At 43.7% G+C, this 20,214-nt stretch overlaps 1 protein-coding gene across 1 annotated transcript in view; it reads left to right on the plus strand.

Annotated features, from left to right (window-relative positions):
- LOC142750370 (uncharacterized) overlaps window positions 1-20,214 on the plus strand; it is a 203,265-nt gene that overhangs the window by 74,116 nt on the left and 108,935 nt on the right. The window contains exons 7-8 of the mRNA XM_075859369.1: window positions 3,710-3,868; window positions 6,145-6,300. Of these exons, the coding sequence (XP_075715484.1) occupies window positions 3,710-3,868; window positions 6,145-6,300 (315 nt within the window). The remainder of the gene's footprint in view (window positions 1-3,709; window positions 3,869-6,144; window positions 6,301-20,214) is intronic.

Raw genomic sequence — 20,214 nt, forward strand, 5'->3', positions numbered from 1 at the left:
GTGGCTTTCAGAGCACAGAGGCCCCTTCTTCAGGCAGTTTACAAAAATATTTATCAAATTAGTTGAATATAGTCTAGACATTGACAAGGTTAGAAATAATGATTTTTATTTGAAATAATAATTTTCTCCTTCAAACTTTACTTTCGTCAAAGAATGCTCCATTTGCAGCAATTACAGCATTGCAGACCTTTGGCATTCTAGCTGTTAATTTGCTGAGGTAATCGGGAGAAATTTCACCCCATGCTTCCAGAAGCCCCTCCCACAAATTGGATTGGCTTGATGGGCACTTCTTGCGTACCATACGGTCAAGCTGCTCCCACAATAGCTCTATGGGGTTGAGATCTGGTGACTGTGCTGGCCACTCCATTACAGATAGAATACCAGCTGCCTGCTTCTTCCCTAAATAGTTCTTGCATAATTTGGAGGTGTGCTTTGGGTCATTGTTCTGTTGTAGGATGAAATTGGCTCCAATCAAGCGCTGTCCACAGGGTATGGCATGGCGTTTCAAAATGGAGTGATAGCCTTCGTTATTCAAAATCCCTTTTACCTTGTACAAATCTCCCACTTTACCAGCACCAAAGCAACCCCAGACCATCACATTACCTCCACCATGCTTGACACAGTTGTTCTGCGTCTCACAAATGTTCTTCTGTGTGATCCAAACACCTCAAACTTCGATTCGTCTGTCCATAACACTTTTTTCCAATCTTCCTCTGTCCAATGTCTGTGTGCTTTTGCCCATATTAATCTTTTCCTTTTATTAGCCAGTCTCAGATATGGCTTTTTCTTTGCCACTCTGCCCTGAAGGCCAGCATCCCAGAGTCGCCTCTTTACTTGACACTGACGTTTTGCGGGTACTATTTAATGAAGCTGCCAGTTGAGGACCTGTGAGGCGTCTATTTCTCAAACTAAAGACTCTAATGTACTTGTCTGGTTGCTCAGTTGTGCAGCGAGGCCTTCCACTTCTCTTTCTACTCTGGTTAGAGCCTGTTTGTGCTGTCCTCTGAAGGGAGTAGTACACACCGTTGTAGGGAATCTTCAGTTTCTTGGCAATTTCTCGCATGGAATAGCCTTCATTTCTAAGAACAAGAATAGTCTGTCGAGTTTCACATGAAAGCTCTCTTTTTCTAGCCATTTGGAGAGTTTAATCGAACCCACAAATGTAATGCTCCGGATTCTCAACGAGCTCAAAGGAAGGTCAGTTTTATAGCTCCTCTAAACAGCAAAACTGTTTACAGCGGTGCTAACATAATTGCACAAGGGTTTTCAAGTGTTTTCTAATCATCCATTAGCCTTCTAACACAGTTAGCAAACACAATGTACCATTAGAACACTGGAGTGATGGTTGCTGGAAATGGGCCTCTATACACCTATGTAGATATTGCATTAAAAACCAGACGTTTGCAGCTAGAATAGTCATTTACCACATTAACAATGTATAGAGTGTATTTCTGAATAATTTAATGTTATCTTCATTGAAAAAAACTGTGCTTTTCTTTCAAAAATAAGGACATTTCTAAGTGACCCTAAACGTTTGAACGGTAGTGTATGTAACCCCATAATCCCTGTATTTATGTTACCCCATCATCCCTGTATTTATGCAACCTCCATCATCCCTGTATTTATGCAACCCCCATCCCTGTATTTATATAATTCCCATCATTCCTGTATCTATGTAACCCCTATCATCCCTGTATTTATGTAACCCCCTCACAGTTTTTTCCCATCATTCTGCACTCAATACCCCTTGATGAAAAAGTGAAAACAGAATGTTAGTGATCTTTGCTATTTTATTGAAAAGGAAAAACTAACATTTTGCATTAACATAAGTATTTAGACCCTTTACTCAATATTTAGTTGAAGCACGTTCGGCAGCGATAACAGCCTCCAGTCTTCTTGGGTATAATGCCACAAGGTTTGCACACCTGAATTTGGGGATATTTTGCATTTCTTCTCTGCAGATCCTATCAAGCTCTGTCAGGTTGGATGGGGACCGTTTGGTAGACAGCCATTTTCAGAGATGATCGATTGGGCTTAAGTCAGGGCTCTGGCTGGGCCGCTCAAGGACATTCACAGAGTTGTCCCTAAGCCACTCCTGTGTTGTCTTGGCTGTGTGCTTAGGGTCATTGTCTTGATGGAACGTGAACATTTGGTCCAATCTGAGGTCCAGAGCACTCTTGATCAGGTGTTCGTTAAGAATAACTCTCTACTTTGCTCCATTCATCTTTCCCTCTGCCTTGACCAGTCTCCCTGCCCCAGCCGCTGAAAAACAGCCCCACAGCATGATGCTGCCACCACCATGCTTCACTGTAGAGATGTTATTGTGCAGGTGATGAGCAGTGCTTAGTTTCCTCCCGACATAACACTTAGAATTGAGTCCAAAAAGTTCAATCTTGGTTTCATCAGACCACACAATCTTGTTTCTCACAGTCTGACAGTCCTTTGGGTGCTTTTTTGCAAACGCCAGGCAGGCTTTCATGTGTCTTTTACTGAGGAGAGGCTTCTTTCTGGCCACTCTGCCATAATGCCCAGATTGGTGGAGTGCTGCAGTGAAGGTTGTCCTTTCGGAAGTTTCCCTCATCTGCACACAAGCTCTTTGGATCTCAGCCAGAGTGACCATTGGGTTCTTGGTCACCTATCTTACCAAGGCTTTTCTCCCTCGATTACTTACTTTGGTGGGGCAGCCAGCTCTAGTGAGAGTCCTGGTTGTTCCAAACTTCTTCCATTTAAGAATTATGGCGGCCACTGTGATCTTGGGAACTTCAGTGCAGCAGAAATAATTTTGTAACCTTCTCCAGATATGTGCCTCCACATAATCTTGTCTCTGAGCTCCACAGGCAGTGCTTTCCTCCTCATGGCTTGGTTTTTGCTCTAATATGCATTGTCAGCTGTGATACCTTATACAGACACAGGGGTCTTTCTTTTCAAATCATGTCCAGTGAAATGAATTTACCATAGGTGGACTCCAATTAAGGTGTAGAAACATTTCAAAGATGATCTAGAGAAATGGGAGGCCCCCAGAGCTAAATTTAAAGTGTCATTGCACAGGGTCTGAATAATTATGTGCATGCAAAATGCGAGTTTTCCATTTTTATTAAATTTGCTAACATTTCTAATATTCTGTTTACACTTTGTCACTATGGGGTATTGAGAGCAGAATAATGGGGGAAAAACATGCATTTTTTTTATTTTAGCACAAGGCTTCAACATAACAAAATGTGAAAAAAGCTAAAGGGTCTGAAGACTTTCCGAATGCGCTGTATCTAACCCCCGTAGTCACTGTATATACTACCATCGGGGAGGGCGGTGCGCGGCCATTGAGGCAGTAAATGGGGCGGGCATTGAGGCGTAAACAAAAAGTGAATGGGGCGGGCATTGATGAGACTGGACAAATAGGATGCCTCAAACCCGGGTATATGGCAGAAGTCAGGTGGAATGTGAAAATATGCAGAGGTGGGGGGTCGGGCTCAGAGTGTACCGCCTATCTCATTTCCGTACTGGCGCATGTCCTATTGGATTCCGGCGCCGGCGTTCAACCTCCAGTATTTCCCCTGCTATATTAGGCTACTGACTGAGTTTCTCTGAAGCTCAATTTGCCGGGCAGCAGACCTACTCTGTCACTAAGGTATCTCAGTGAGATGAGGGCCTATCTGAGTCCCTAGAGCAATGTTATTGTTTACCTAGGCTGATTTTAGATTCTGTCTTACAGATGTCTGGTCGGAAGAGATCCAGGAAGTCCAGACAAAGACTGTGTCTTTCCTGTAAACAGCCCATTCCGGATAACCATGAGACTGATGCCTGCACTGCTTGTACCACCCCTGAAGTCTCTACCATGGTTCAAAACACCAAATTGCCAATGGCAAATAAGGTAACCCCTGTTTCCCAGGTACTTATCAAGTACTTAAGGTGAACGTAAAACTTTACTTTTATTAATTCTAAATTATGAGCAAACACACATGATTAAAATGTCAATGCGGTCTGATGGTGAAAGTAGTCATATCATTTGTTTCAACTGTCAGTGTATCAAGCCCCGCTACAGAGTCTAAGCAATGCAACTGAGAATTCACCACACTAAGGCCTGATTTACACGAGCGCGTGCGTTTTGCGCGCGCAAAAAACGCTGCGTTTTGCGCGCGCAAAAAACGCTGCGTTTTGCGTGCGCAAAAGGCATTTGACAGCTCCGTGTGTCATCCGTGTATGATGCGCGGCTGCGTGATTTTCGCGCAGCCGCCATCATAGAGATGAGGCTAGTCGACGCCCGTCACTGTCCAAGGTGCTGAAAGAGCTAACTGATCGGCAGTAACTCTTTCAGCACCCTCGACAGTGAATGCCGATCACAATATACACCAACCTGTGAATAAAAAAAGACGTTCAAACTTACCATGAACTGCCTGCTTCCTCCAGTCCGGTCTCACCGCCGTTGCCTTGGTGACGCGTCCCTCTCTTGTCATCCGGCCCCACCTCCCAGGATGACGCGGTAGTCCATGAGACCGCTGCAGCCTGTGCTTGGCCTGTGATTGGCTGCAGCTGTCACTTGGCCTGAATTGTCATCCCGGGAGGTCGGACTGGAGGAAGGAGCCGGGACTTATCGGTAAGTCCGAACTTCTGTTTTTTTTTACACGTATATGTATATTGTGATCGAAAGTCACTGTCCATGGTGCTGAAACAGTTTAAGTCTTTCAGCACCGTGGGCAGTGACTGTCTCCTGACGTCGCGTACCCGAACATTTTTTGCCTGGTTCGGTCAAAACGATTTCGGCCGAACCCGGTGAAGTTCGGTGCGCTTATCTCTAATTTGACACTCCGTTTGGATGTTTGTAAACAGAAAAGCACGTGGTGCTTTTCTGTTTACATTCATCCTTTTGACAGCTCTTGCGTGATTTTCGCGCATGCAACGCAGTAGCGTCCGTGTGGCATGCGTTGTTTTCACGCACCCATTGACTTCAATATAGGTGCGTACGACACGCGTGAAAAGCACGCGCGTATATTATGCTCGTGTAAATGAGCCCTCAAGAAGTGAAAGCAGACAGCGACTGCAGTCCGCTTATAATAGGACAACAATTCTCAGCTACCACATTGTATTCGAATTATTACTTCAATAGCCCCCTGTATATAACCGCCATCATCCCTGTATTTATTTAACTTCCATCATTCCTGTATTTATGTAACCCCTGTCATCCCTGTATTAATGTAACCCCATCATTCCTGTATTTATGTAACCCCTGTCATCCCTGTATTTATGTAACGGCATCATTCCAGTATTTATGTAACCCCCGTAATCACTGTATTTATGTAACCCTTGTATTCCCTATATTTATGTAAACCCCATAATCCCTGTGTTTTTGTAACCTCCATCAACCCTGTATTTATGTAACCCTCATCATCCCTGTATTTATGCAACCTCATCATCCCTGTATTTATATAGCCGCCATCGTCCCTGTAGTTATGTAACCCCACATCATCCCTGTATTTATCTAACCCTCATCATCCCTGTATTTATTCAACCCCCATCATTCCTGTATTTATTTAAACCTTATCATCCCTGTATTTATGTAACCCCCGTAATCACTGTATACTGTATATGTAACCACTGTATATACGTAACCTCTGTAATCACTGCATATACTACCATTGGAGCTGGCGCGTGTGGGTATTGAAACAGTGAATGGGGTGGGAATTGAGGCGCAAACCAAAAGTGAATTGGGCGGGCATTGAGGAGACTGCGGACCAATAGGGTGCCCCAAACTCGGGTATATGGCAGAAGTCAAGCGGAATTTTAAAATATGCGGAATGCGGGGTACTACCTATCTCTGATGCGAGTGATAACATTTCCGCGCCGACGCTTGTCCTATTGGATTCGAGCACCGGAACCATCTTGGTTCTCCTTAAACGCTGTGGCTGGTCTCCTACAAGCTCCATCTTGCTCCTCCCACGTGGCAGTCCCGTCACTCTCCACAGGCCCTGGCGTTCCACCTGCATTGTTCCCCCTGCAATATGAGGCTACTGACTAGGTTTCTCTGTAGCTCTATTTGCCAGGCAGCAGACCTCCTCTGTAGCTAAGGTATCTCGGTGAGATGAGGACCTCTCTAAGTTCCTAGCGCAATGTTAGTGTTTACCTAAGCTGAATTTAGATTCTGTCTTACAGATGTCTGGTCGGAAGAGATCTAGGAAGTCCAGACGCAGACTGTGTCTTTCCTGTAACCAGCCCCTTCCGGATAACCTTGAGACTGATGTCTGCTCTGCTTGTACCACCTCTGAAGTCTCTACCATGGTTCACAACACCAAATTGCCAATTACCCAGGTACCTATAAAGTACTTAAGGTGAACGTAAAATGTTACTTTTATTCATTCTAAATTATGAGCAAACACACATGATTAAAATCTCAATGTGGTCTGGTGGTCCAAGCAGTCATATGATTTATCAACTGTCAGAGTATCAAGTCTCGCTACAGAGTCTAAGCAATGCAACTGAGAATTCACCACACTAAGGCCACCTGCACACGGCTGTAGCCGTAATCCGATTCGTGATTATAGCCGTCCGCAGACAGTCACCCACATTTTCGGGCCGTGCTCCCATTATAAAGTATGGGAGCTCGGTCTGTAAAATCAAAAAATAGGACATGTCCTATTTTTTGCACAGCCTTTCTACCGCCCGGGCACCTTCCTGTAAATTTATGGGAAGGTGTCCGTGGGCAATAGAAATTAATGGGTCCGTACTTTGATCCGCAATTACGGTCCATAATTGCGAATAAAGATTACGGCAATGTGTGTTACGGCAGTGTAAAACTTAATCTCCATTAGGAACTCACATGAATGCGGCTTCTTTAGGTTAAGAGGGTTTATAGTGTGTACACAGAGGTCTGAATTCCTTTTCAGAACCGACATCATTATTAATTACAGCAGTTTATATAGCCAATATGACGTATGTGTGACATGTGCACAGGAGACCAAGAGAATTAGTATACAATAGTATATGTTTAAATTATACAATGTATGCAAGATAATGTTACTTTATGATATACAATGTAGTCAAGATAATGTTACTTTATGATATACAAAGTGGTACATGTCTACATAATATAATGTGGTAAGATAATGTTAATTTATTATATACAATTTTTAGTTGAACAGATGGAATTTCTGTCACTCCCTGTCTGTTAACTCACACAATAGAATCAATATAGCTTTTGTTCTCCTTCAAGATACGTCATCATCTCTACATTAGCAAAAATTTTAATTGCTTAATTTTTCTCTATCATTGTGCTTGGGGCCTAAAGAAGTGAACACAGACAGCGGCTGCAGTCTGCTTATAATAGTAGAACAATTGTCATAGACCTCATTGTATTAAAATTATTACTTGTACAGCCCCCAACATGTTTCCCCACTAACATCACTTGGGACAATCCGCCCCAAGAGCCGATCAGAATACTAATGGCCTTCTGAGAATATTAATAGACAAGTGCTTCATCCAATTGGAAGCAAGGAAGCTCAACCAATCTGTAATTCTCTTGCGCGCATGCACTATGATGATAAGTACAAGCCACAAAGTAACAAGTTTAGATTCCGTTCCACTGCACATTTCAGTGGACTTAGTCTTAGAAAGGGAGAGTTCCATAATCAGAACTTGACAGATAATAAGTGGGGTCCTGCCACGGGTTAAGCACCATCCACTAATGTCCTGAATTGGTTTAAGAGCCAGCTTTCTGACACATTCAAGCAATTTAAATCTGGTCATGCGGGAAGAAAGCCCAGAAAAGTCATAAGGAGATTCCATCCAGTAGCTCCTCATCTTCTAGCTCAACTTACTCTGGTCAGTCAGATTCAGATGACTCCATCTGAAGAACTGTTCTTGTTCCCCTCTGATAAAGATGTCTCTCTCTTTAAAGCGATAATAAAGCTAATAGAGTCTGTAAAGACTACGGACAATAAGCCAAATAAAGAAAGATTTTATTCTTTCTCGCCTAACAAGAACAAGGTCTATCCTACCCATTCAAACTAGACAAAAAGATAGATATGTGGACCAGGTTTAGATCCCTGCATAGATTGAATCCCAAGGATATTTCAGAATCGGGCACTACCCCTAAAGTTGATTAATGCAGCTAGACTATCTAGACATTCTATCTTGCCTTCGAAGAGTCGGCCCTATTAAAGGAACCTATGGATAGGAAGACTGACTCTCTCTTGATGAAGGATTATACTGCAACCTCTTCTGTCTCTAGAGTTGCCTTATCCACTGTGCCTATAGCACTAGCTCTAAGAGTCTCACTCAGCCGTTTAGCTAACGATCTTCAGGACGATCTTTTACTTAGGAAATCTGCAGCAGGGTTCCTTTTTTAAAATTTTAATTGTTTATTAATTTCCAAGACATATAAAATAGCATCTTTCAGGAAATGATACATTACCACAAAGATGAAGGGTACTAACAGGAACCCAAAATAGTAAATTTCAATGTATCACTAATATACAACAGTACGGACATAGCAGAAAACCATAGATAAAAATGAAAAAGAAAAAACAATTATTTTTGTCTATCCCCTTTAGGACGCAGCCTGTTTTGGCCTTGTGGCACAGCCGATTTTTTCAAATCTGACATGTGTCACTTTATGTGGTAATAACTCCTGAATGCTTTTACCTATCCAAGCGATTCTGAGATTGTTTTCTTGTGACATATTTAACTTTATGATAGTGGAAAAATTTGGTCGATAAATTCAATATTTATTCGTGAAAAACACCAAAATTTAGAGAAAATTTGCAAAAATGTGCATTTTTCTAAATTTAAATGTATCTGCTTGTAAAACCGATAGTTATACCACACAAAATAGTCACTAGTTACCATTTCCCATATGTGTACTTTATATTTGCATCGTTTTTTGAACATCCTTTTATTTTTCTAGGACGTTACAAGGCTGAGAACTTTAGCAGCAATTTCTCACATTTTCAAGAAAATTTCAAAAGGCAATTTTTACAGGGGCCAGTTCAGTTGTGAAGTGGTTTTGAGGGCCTTATATATTCGAATACCCCAATAAATTACCCCATTTTAAAAACTGCACCCCTCAAAGTATTCAAAACAGCAAGTATCAGAAAGTATTTTAACCCTTTAGGCGTTTCACAGGAAATAAAGCAAAGTAGAGGGGAAATTTACAAATTTCTCCTTTTTTTGCCGAAATTCATTTGTAATAAAAAAAATTGTGTAACAGAGAAGGTTTTACAAGAGAAATACAACTCAATATTTATTGCCCAGGTCCTGCAGTTTTTAGGAATATCCCACATGTGGCCCTAGTGCCCTAATGGAACGAAACACCGGCCTCAGAAGCAACGGAACACCTAGTGGATTTTGGGGCCTGCTTATTTTTAGAATATATTTTAGGCACAATGTCGAATCAGAAGAGGTCTTGTGGTGCCAAAACAGTGGAAACTCCCCAAAAGTGACCCCATTTTGGAAACTAGACCCCTCAAGGAATTTATCTAAGGGTATAGTTTGCACTTTGACCCCACAGGTATTTTGCTATATTTATTGGAGTTAGTCTATGAAAATGAAAATCAACCTTTTTTTTTTTTTTTTAAATAACATAGACATTTTTAATATTTACAAGGAATAAAGAAGAAAATTCACCCCAACATTTGTAAAGCATTTTCTCCCGATTACGGAAATACCCCATATGTGGTAATAAACTCCTGTTTGGGCCCACGGCAGCGCTCAGAAGGAAGGGAGCGCCATTTGGATTTTGGAGCACAGATTTTGCTGGATTGATTTTCAGTGCCATGTCGCATTTGCAACCCCCTGCAGGGAACAAAATAGTGGAAACCCCCAAAAAGTGACCCCATTTTGGAAACTAGACCCCTCAAGGAATTTTTCTAGGGGTATAGTAAGCATTTATACCACACAGGTCTTTTGCAGAATTTAGTCGAATTTTTTCATTTTCACAAGGGATAAAGGAGAAAAAGTCACCCTAAATTTGTAGCGCAATCTCTCCCGAGTATGACAATACCCCACATGTGGTAATAATTTATTTTTTTAATAGAAATTAATTAACCTTTGCAGGACTCATCCTTTTTTGCTTTTCCATTTTATTTTTTCACTCCCCGCCTTCCAAACGCCATAACTTTTTTATTTTTCCATGAATTGAGCGGTGGGAGGGCTTATTTTTGGCAGGACGAGCTGTAGTTTTATTGGTACCATTTTTGGTAGATGCAAGTTTTTGATCACTTTTTATTACATTTTATTTAGAGCTTTGGTGGCCAAAAACAGTGATTTTGGCGTTTTAAATTCTTTATTTCTTACGCCGTTCATAATGCGCTATAAATGACAATTATACTTTATTCTGCAGGTCAGTACGATTACGGCGATACCATATGTATATAGTTTTTTTTATGTTTTGCAGCGTTTGCACAATAAAATCACTTCTTTATAAAATAATTTATTTTCTGTCACCATATTCTGAGAGCCGTAACTTTTTTATTTTTCAGCCAAAAAAGCGGTGTAAGGGCTTTTTTTTTTGCGGGACGGGTTGTAGTTTTTATTGGTACTATTTTCGGGTACATGCGACTTTTTGATCACTTTTTATTCTATATTTTAGGAGGGGTGGTGACCAAAAAAATAGTGATTCTGGCATTGTTTTTAGTTTGTTTTTTTTGCGGCGTTCACCATGCGGTAAAAATAACATTATAGTGTTATAGATTGGGTCGTTACGAACACGGTGATACTAAATATGTTTACTGTTTTTTAACGGTTTCATTTTTTTCCTATAATAAGCGACTTATTATAGGAAAAAAAATCTTTTATTTTTACACTTTTGTAAAACATTTTTATTAACTTTTTTTTTTTTTCATTACTTTTTACACTTTCTTTTTTTTACCAGCAGCTCTGATCGCTGCTAGAATACGTTACACTGCCTAGAGGCTGATCCTCATAGGCTTGCATACCTGGCAGACCCGGGTGCCGTTGTCTGGCCCCCTGGTGCCATCACAAGCATCAGCAGCGCCCACAATTGCATGGGGGCTGCTGATGTGCTACCCTGTACATGCGGGGATCGCAATCGTGCCCCGCATGTAACGGGTTAATTGCCTAAATCAGCGGCAATGAGCCGCTGATCGGCAACTAGTGGAGTGTCAGCTGTCAGGGACAGCTGACCTCCCGGTTCCCGATGCACAATGTCGCCGACAGTGTCACAGACACTGTCATCGACAGTGTGAATCGCGAACGGCAGTGACGTCCTGTCACTGACAGGAAGTCTATCAGGAGGCTGATCCTGATAGGCTTCCGTACATGGCAGACACGGAGGCCATTACTTGGCCTCCGATCGCCATGCTAGCCATCTGCAAACCTCACGATTTCATCGTGAGGTCTGCCGATGAGCTAGAAACCCCTGAATGCGGTGATTGAAATCAATCACCGCAATCAAGGGGTTAATTGCCGATATCAGCGGAAATAAGCCGCTGATCGGCATACAGTGGACTGTCAGCTGTCAGGGACAGCTGGCCTCCCGGTTCCCGGTGCACACTGTCGCCGACAGTGTGCACCGGGAACTTCGCAGTTACTGTACGTCCCTGTGCCTTAAGACACTGGCCGCATGGACGTACAGTTGCGTCCTCGTGCGCCTAGGGGTTAAATAAAACAGAAAAACATATTTGAAACATTGCTCATATATACCCTCTGAAAAAAACTATACAATACATCACAACAAATATTAATACCTTTGCATATTAAGGACCATGATCCTACAAAAAAACTTCTAATAGAGCCCTAAAAACCCCAGACCGAAGGATAATCAGCATACCCAATCTAACAAATGTGACGCCTAAGAAAAAAAATTTTTCTTTTTTTTTTTTTCTTTCTCTCTCTTTTACTTTCTTTCCTTTTTTTCTTCCCCTTTTTTTTTTTTTTCTCCTTTTGCTTTTTTATTTTTTTCTATGGTATAGAATTGCTTATGTGGGACCTGAGACGTGTAATATGTAACCCATGAATCCCATCTGTTATCATACTGAGTGATAGAGCGAGACAATTTAACCACCAATCTTTCCATGTTATGTGTGAATTGTACATGTTGACATAATTCTTTGGTAGTTAAAGGAGAATTAGACTTCCAAGTTCTCGCAATCATGGACTTGGCCGCAAGTATAATATAACCTATCACTGTTCGCACCTCCACAGCAAATTCTAATATATGCCAATAAAACACAATGCTAATGTAGGTTGTATGTGAACACAGAGACCAGTAACAGACTTTATAAGACCCGCCGTTGCCAGCCAAAATGAGTTAACTAGGGGACAATCCCACCAAGCGTGTTTGTATGTGCCTATCAGGCCACAGCCTCTCCAGCAATAATGTGGATAAGTAGGGTTCAGTTTAGAAATATGCGCGGGAGTAAGGTACCAGCGCAAGATGATCTTAAGGGACATCTCCTAATAACTTGTACTCTTGGATATCCCATTTAGTTATATAATAGGGCTCATTTATTAATTGTAGTTGCACTAACAATTTAGAAAACAATGATATCCCTCGAAGCGCAGGCCTAAGTGATTAAAAGAACTGGTGTATAACCGTTGGGAATGTTGGTGAGTGAATTGAAGTTTTGTGTAGTGCATGATGGATTTGGAGGAACTTATAAAAACCTCTTGCAGGGAGAGAATAAGTACGAGAGATATATTTGAACATGTGTAGTGAATCTCTAGAATATAAAAGTCCAATTGTCTTTACACCAGCTACCTTCCAGTTACTGAGGTCCTGCTCAGGAATACATGTGTTTAAGAATTGTATGGGTAAATCTCCAAGAATAGTCATATCTAATGCGGAGATACATGTACAGAGCGATTTCCATGCAGAAATGGAAGCTGAAATACTGGACAATTTATTAGAAACCTTGTAAGGGGGCGATGATGACATTCAAAATAATGCATTTAATGGGATCCAAAAATGTACACTTTCAATGTCCACCCAACGTTTTTTGTGAGAATTGTTCCAATAAAATTTAGTTTGAGCCAAAATAGCCGCCAAGTAATATTTTTTCAAGTCCAGTACACCCATACCGCTTTTGGTCCAGGGTCTAGTCATAGTGCTAAATCTAATTCTAGGTTTCCGCCCTGCCCTTATGAAATCTGACAAAATTTTCTGCAATTTTGCAAAATAAGTGTTGGTTACTGGTACAATCACAGTCCGAAATACATACAAAATGGAAGGTAAAAGTAACATCTTAACAATAGCCACTCTAGTAGCCCAGGTAAATAGTGGTTTATTAAATTTATGTACTAATTGAGACATCTTAGATAACAAGGGTATATAGTTACACCCGAAAAGATCTTTACTGGAGCTTAAAGAGATACCCAAATAAGTAGTACACTTATCTTGCCAGTGGAAAGGAAAACTCGCCTCCAACCAGGATTTAGTTAAAGAAGCTATACCTACATTCAGAATTTGCGACTTAGAAGGATTAATTTTATAGTATGATGCATTCCCAAAATTAGTAATGATTTCTTGGACAGCTGGAATGGAACCAATAGGGTCTGTTATAGAAAGTATTACATAATCTGCATATAAGCCTACGGTGTGTAAGGAGGTGCCTACTGATATACCGTGAACACTACAATTGGTCCTGATATGTTCTGCAAAAGGTTCCATTACTAGAACGAAGATAATGGGACAATGGGCAATCCTGTCTAGTTCCATCAGTGATATCAAATTTGTCGGACAGAAACCCTGAGGAAAATACTCTAGCAGCTGGATATGAATACAACGCAAGGATAGCTGTCATGGCCGCGGGCCGTCAGGTTCACTCACCTGCTGACGGCCGCAGCCAAGGGTCTGCGAGCACTGGGTGCCGGGTCCCGTAGGGTGTGCGCGCACGCTCGTGCCCGTTCTTAAAGGGCCAGAGCGTGCACCTGAAGTTAATGTTTTAATTAGCCCAATAGTACCCGGGACTATAAGAAGGGGTCAGCCCGAACCTCCCTTGCCTGAGCGCTGTTTGTCATATCCAAATTTGTCTATGCAAATTGTCTCCTAGTATTTTCCAGTACCCAGTGTTCCCTGTTCCTGTATCCCGTGCTATCCTGGTCAAGTGCTGTGCTGTTGTCGTGCTGTGCTGTATTCCACGCCTGTCCTGCTATTCCACACCTGACGTCTACCCGTTGCCTAGTTCCAGCCGAGCCTGCCTTGCTACTGTCCGAGCTGCCACAGGTACACTATACGAACTATAGACTGTGACCTGCGCCCTGTTTGCCAGCTACTGTACCGTCAAGGCGGTACGGTCCAGTGGGTCCACGAACCCAACATGACAGTACACTCAGGCCATGGACCCCGCTGGTCGATCCAAGACCAAGATGACGTCACGAGATGAGGACGGAGATGCTAGACCACCGGTCTCGACAGGACAAACTCCTCCAGGCCTTGAACATTATTGCACGTCAGCAGGGGGCACTAGCTGCAGTTCCTCCTACTACACCTACTGGCAGTGTTGATCCTCAGACTACACCTTCTGGCAGTGTTGATCCTCATTTTTCTTTGCCACTTTCTGACCGCTATGATGGAGACCCAGGCACCTGTCGTGGATTTTTGAACCAGTGCCGGATCCACTTCAGCCTGTATTCAAGGGCATTTTCGTCTGATGGCGCAAGGGTCGCTTTCACCATCACTCTCCTCACTGGCAAGGCCCTTGCATGGGCGAATCCTATCTGGGAGAGACAAGGACCCGAGACCCGTGACTTCCAGGAGCTCCTCCGGACATTTCGCACAGTGTTTGAGGAGCCTGGACGAGTTTCCTCTGCAGCGGCTTCCCTGCTGAATCTACGCCAGGGAGACACCTACGTGGGCGAGTACACCATTCACTTCCGCACCCTGGCAGGAGAACTGTTGTGGAACAATGAGGCCCTGGTGGCATGCACTGTCTCCTAAGATTAAGGATGAACTTGCCGCTCGAGATCTACCATTTACCCTGGATGACCTCATCCTTCTGGCCGCCCGGATTGATAGAAGGATCCGAGAACTGCTCCAAGAAGCTCGTCGGGACGGAGGCCTTCCTAGTCCAGTTCCTACCTTTCAGCAACCCCTGCTGTCCTCAGATGCCGATTCTCCTAAGGAGTCTGTGAGGATGGACCAATGTAAGTTATCTACACAGGAGAGACAACGCAGATGCACTTCGGGACTTTGTCTATATTGCGGCCTCGGAGGCCATTTTGTGCGCCTGTGTCCCCAAAAGCACCAAAGCCTAGGGTTAGTAGGAGAGACAACCTTGGGCAAAGAAGGAGTTCCGTCTAAATTGTCCTTACTCGTGACTATAGTGTCCGGCGAGAAAACGCATTAGGTCTCTGCGTATCTGGACTCTGGATCTGCTGCTAATTTCATTTGTAGAGACATGGTGGCTCTTCTTCAATTACCCACTACCCCTCTGGAGAGACCGTTGATGGTTTCATCGGTAAATGGACTACCTCTGCCAGACCCAGTTATAGCTGTGACCAAGCCGCTGAGGCTCCAAGTAGGGGCTCTCCACTCCGAGCTCCTATCGTTCTTTGTCTTGTCCAAGTCCGTTAACCCCGTGCTGCTGGGTCTGCCTTGGCTCCGACTATATGCCCCAGTCCTGGACTGGAATTCTGGAGAGGTTTTCCTGTGGAGACCCGAGTGTCACAGCCGTTGCCTGGTACAGATTCGCTCGGCTCAGCCTCCTCTGCCTCGGTCATTGCAGGATTGCCCGTTCATTCTGCTGCATTTTCGGACGTCTTCAGCAAAAGGGAGGCGGAGACACTGCCCCCACACCGGGCATATGAATGTCCTATTGAGCTGATTCTTGGTGCATCCCTTCCCCGTGGTAAGGTATATAATCTCTCCTTGCCAGAGACTCTGTCCATGTCCGCCTATGTTAAGGAGAACTTGGAGAGGGGCTTCATACGGAATTCTTCCTCCCCGGCAGGAGCCGGGTTCTTATTCATCAAGTAGAAGTATGGTTCCCTGCGTCCATGTATTGACTACCGGGGTCTCAACCAGATCACGGTGCAAAATAAGTATTCGTTGGCACTGATCTCAGAACTGTTTGATCGTATACGTGGTGCCAAGATTTCTTCCAAACTAGTCCTGCGTGGGGCTTACAACTTAATCCGGATTCGCAGAAGTGAAGAATGGAAGACTGCATTTAACACCCGTGATGGACACTATGAATATCTAGTAATGCCCTTTGGCCTGTGTAATGCTCCCGCGGTCTTTCAGGAGTTCATTAATGACATCTTCCGTGACCTTCTCTATGTTTGTGTTGTGGTCTATCTAGATGTCATCTTGATATTTTCTCCAGATCCTATGACTCATCAGAGACATGTCCGTAAATTTTTCTGCGGTTAAGGGAGAATCGTCTGTACGCCAAGTTGGAGAAGTTGGTGTTTGAGAAAGATGCTCTACCCTTCCTGGGCTACATCGTCTCGAATAGAGGTCTCAAAATGGATCCTGAAAAGGTAAAGTCCGTCCTGGAATGGCCACGTCCTCAAGGCTTGAGGGCCATACAGCGCTTTCTGGGATTCGCCAATTTTTACAGACAGTTCATCCCAAACTTCTCCTCACTAGCATCTCCTATCTCTAACCTCACCAAGAAGGGCATGAACGCCAAGGCAGAGTTCGCATTCAGTAGCCTGAAGAGCGCCTTCACGTCAGCCTCTATCCTCCATCATCCAGATGTTTCTCAACAGTTCTCGTTGGAGGTGGACGCCTCCTCTGTCGGTGCTGGTGCACTCCTGTTCCAGAAGGGTTCCAAGGGCAAGTCAATAGTATGTGGATATTTCTCTAACCTCTTCTCTTACGCAGAACGCAACTACTCGATTGGGGATCGGGAGTTACTGGCCATCAAATTGGCCCTGGAAGAGTGGAGACATCTACTAGAGGTTGCAGCTCATCCCATCCTGATTTTTACGGACCACAAAAATCTCACCTGTCTTCAGACAGCGCACGGCTGAACCCTCGTCAGGCCAGGTGGTCGTTGTTCTTTACCAGGTTCCAGTTTGAGCTCCATTATTGTCTGGCCGACAAGAATGTGAGGACCGATGCCTTGTCCAGGTCATTCGAGACAGAGGACACCATGGAGATTCCACAGAATATTATTGATACGTCTTGCATCCCGGCCGACGTCCCTCCTTTGTGCCCCTGGCTGACAGAGGGAGAATCCTCCACTGGGGACACTGCCCTAGACTAGCAGGCCACTCGGGTGCCCATAAGACCCGAGACTTGATTGCCCGTCATTTCTGGTGGCCCACGCTGCCCTAGACAGTATGGTCTTTGTTTCTTCCTGCTCTGTGTGTGCAGCTAACAAGGTCGCTCACTCCAGACCTGCTGGCCTGCTCAGCCACTGCCTGGGCCCGATGCTCCCTGGCAGCATATAGCTATGGACTTTGTTACTGACCTGCCTCTCTCTGCTGGATGCAGTGTTGTCTGGGTGGTGGTGGATCGATTTTCGAAAATGGCCCACTTCGTTCCACTGACCGGCCTTCCTTCTGCTCCTCAACTGGCCAACCTCTTCATCCAACACATCTAGTGTTTTCCAGTTCCCAGTGTTCCCTGTTCCTGTATCCCGTGCTATCCTGGTCAAGTGCCGTGCTGTTCTGTATTCCACGCCTGTCCTGCTATTCCACACCTGACGTCTACCCGCTGCCTAGTACCAGCCGAGCCTTCCTTGCTACTGTCCGAGCTGCCGCAGGTACACTATACAAACTAGACTGACCTGCGCCCTGTTTGCCAACTACCGTACCGTCAAGGCGGTACGGTCCAGTGGTTCCACGAACCCAACGTGACATTAGCGGACTTTATCATTTCGTGAAATCCAAACTTGTCCAACATAGCCGACAAATATCCTGAGAAAACGCTGTCAAATGCCTTCTCCGCATCCAAATCGAGAAGCAGAGAAGGCGTTCGAGAGGATTCCACCAGCTGAACAAGGTCCATAAACCGGCGAGTACCGTCTGAGGATTGTCTTCCTGCCACAAACCCAACTTGATCGGGATGAATTAATTTCGGTAAGATATGCACCAACATTAGCGATAAAATCTTAGCATAAAGCTTTAGATCTGTGTTGAGCAGCGATATCGGCCTAAAGTTAGCAGGAGTCGTGGGTTCTTTCCCAGGTTTGGGAATGGTGATTATAGTAGCCTCCAACATCTCAGGCGGAAAGTAACTGCAGCCTTATTAAAACTGTCTAAAATGTTTAAAATACGAATTAGAGAACCCATTAGGGCCCGGGGAATTAAAGGTTGAATCCTTATTGATAGAGAAATAAGTTTCTAAGTTATCCCTTAATGTAGTAGCATGATCAGGGTGAGTTAAAATATGATCATTTATTCTCCACTGAGAGGGAGAAGAAGTAAAATGTTATTGTAAACTAATTTGTATAGGGGCGTGATCCGACCAAATAATATCCCCTATCGCAGAGGAACTAGTCTGAAGGAGGGCCAACTTATTAACAAGGAAAAAAATAGATTCTTGAGTATGAGTTGCGAGGGGGGGGTATAAAAGTAAAATCTTTTTCACTACCATGTTGACATCTCCAGATGTTGTAAAAACTGTCCTCTACAATAGAGACCGCCAAGGAGTCAGTATATCTACTAGTGGTGGTAGAATCTAGATTCAGGTCAAGTACGGTATTAAAGTCACTGCCAATAATCACAAGGCCCCTACTAATATCAGAAATGTTTTACATAAGCGAGGACCAAAATCTACAATGCCTCGTATGAAGAAAATATACATTGACAAAAGTATAAGTGACATTATCTATGTCACCAACTAATACCAAATAACGTCCCTGTGCATCCGATAATATATAATGTAACGTAAAAGCTACAGAGTTGCGGATTGCAATTAATACTCCACTACGTTTAGCTGCACAAGACGCCATGTATATATGAGGGAACATTTTATGACTACATGCTGGGGCTTTGTGTTTATGAAACTGTGTCTCCTGAGCAAACAAAACGTCACAGTTCAGAAGTTTAGCTTCCTTCCATAGCATACTACGCTTAAAGGGGCCCCTTAACATTAAGGGAAGTGACTTTTATTACCATAATGCATTATAGAATAAAAATAAGTAATTCTAGCACAGGCAATCAAGTAAATTGTATTGACAGTATTATGGAACATGCATGAGTCAGAGCATAAATCAGAGCGTACGAGCAAGGACATATAAACATTAAAAAAAACAACAATAACAGAACGTCCAGCGAGGCTCGATACAGTACCTGCACCAGGGTCTCCAGGAGGGAAATCGGGGGGAAAAAAAACCACAACTGGAGTCGCCGGGATCATCCAGTACACCCGGTGTTACTCTTGTTTCGGGGCGAACGTCAGGCTCAGTGAACAATTTGCTCAGCTTTTAAATGTAGCATCCACAACCCCCGATCGGCAATTATTTTCTTTAAGTCATGCATGATGTCCTCGTTTACCAGCAGTCTTCCATTCATCCTGAACTTTCCAAGGAGCAGCAATAGTGGTAGCAGGAAAGGAGCCTGATAGAGCAATATTCCATTTATGCAACAATATTAAACCGCCCTCTACCGTGTTCACCGTATGTAACGTGCCTCTCCAGTTTATAATCAACCTTGTAGGAAATCCCCACTTATATGCAATAGCCACAGCTTGTAAGGCCTTTGTCACATGCGAAAATGAGTGACGGGCTTGTAAGGTAGCGGCTGAGAGGTTCGGGAAAAGCAAAATAGACGCATATGGGTCAGGCAGTGGAGTCATTTTACGTGCAGCTTGCAGCAGACGGTCTTTAATATGAAAAAAATGCACTCTTGCTAACACATCTCGGGGAGCATTATCTGGTGTAGACCTCGCTTTAGGAATACAATGAGCACGGTCTATAACTAACTCCGCAATAATAGCCACAGGGAGAGGAATTTTAAACAGGTTTTGTAAGAACATTGTTAATTCAAGAGGTTGAACATCCTCAGGAATTCCCCGAAACGTAATGTTATTCTTACGTGCTCTATCCTCCAGATCACTAATTTTGTCTTTAACCCGTTGCGTACCTGCTCCGCAATAGTACGGCACACGCCGCTTATTGAAGCGGACCTGCGCCGTACTATTGTGGAGCAGGAATAAACTGTCACTATGTGAAATTACATAGTGACATAACAGCGGCGGCAGCTGTCATTGACAGCTAACCGTCTCTGTTACCGGCCTGGGGACCAATTAGCAGGCCCCCATGCCGGCGATTGCTGTGATTGGTCAGTCTTCAGAGACTGACCAATCACAGCCGT

This window comes from Rhinoderma darwinii, chromosome 3 (assembly GCF_050947455.1).
Source record: "Rhinoderma darwinii isolate aRhiDar2 chromosome 3, aRhiDar2.hap1, whole genome shotgun sequence".
In the NCBI taxonomy this organism is placed as follows: Eukaryota; Metazoa; Chordata; class Amphibia; order Anura; family Rhinodermatidae; genus Rhinoderma; species Rhinoderma darwinii.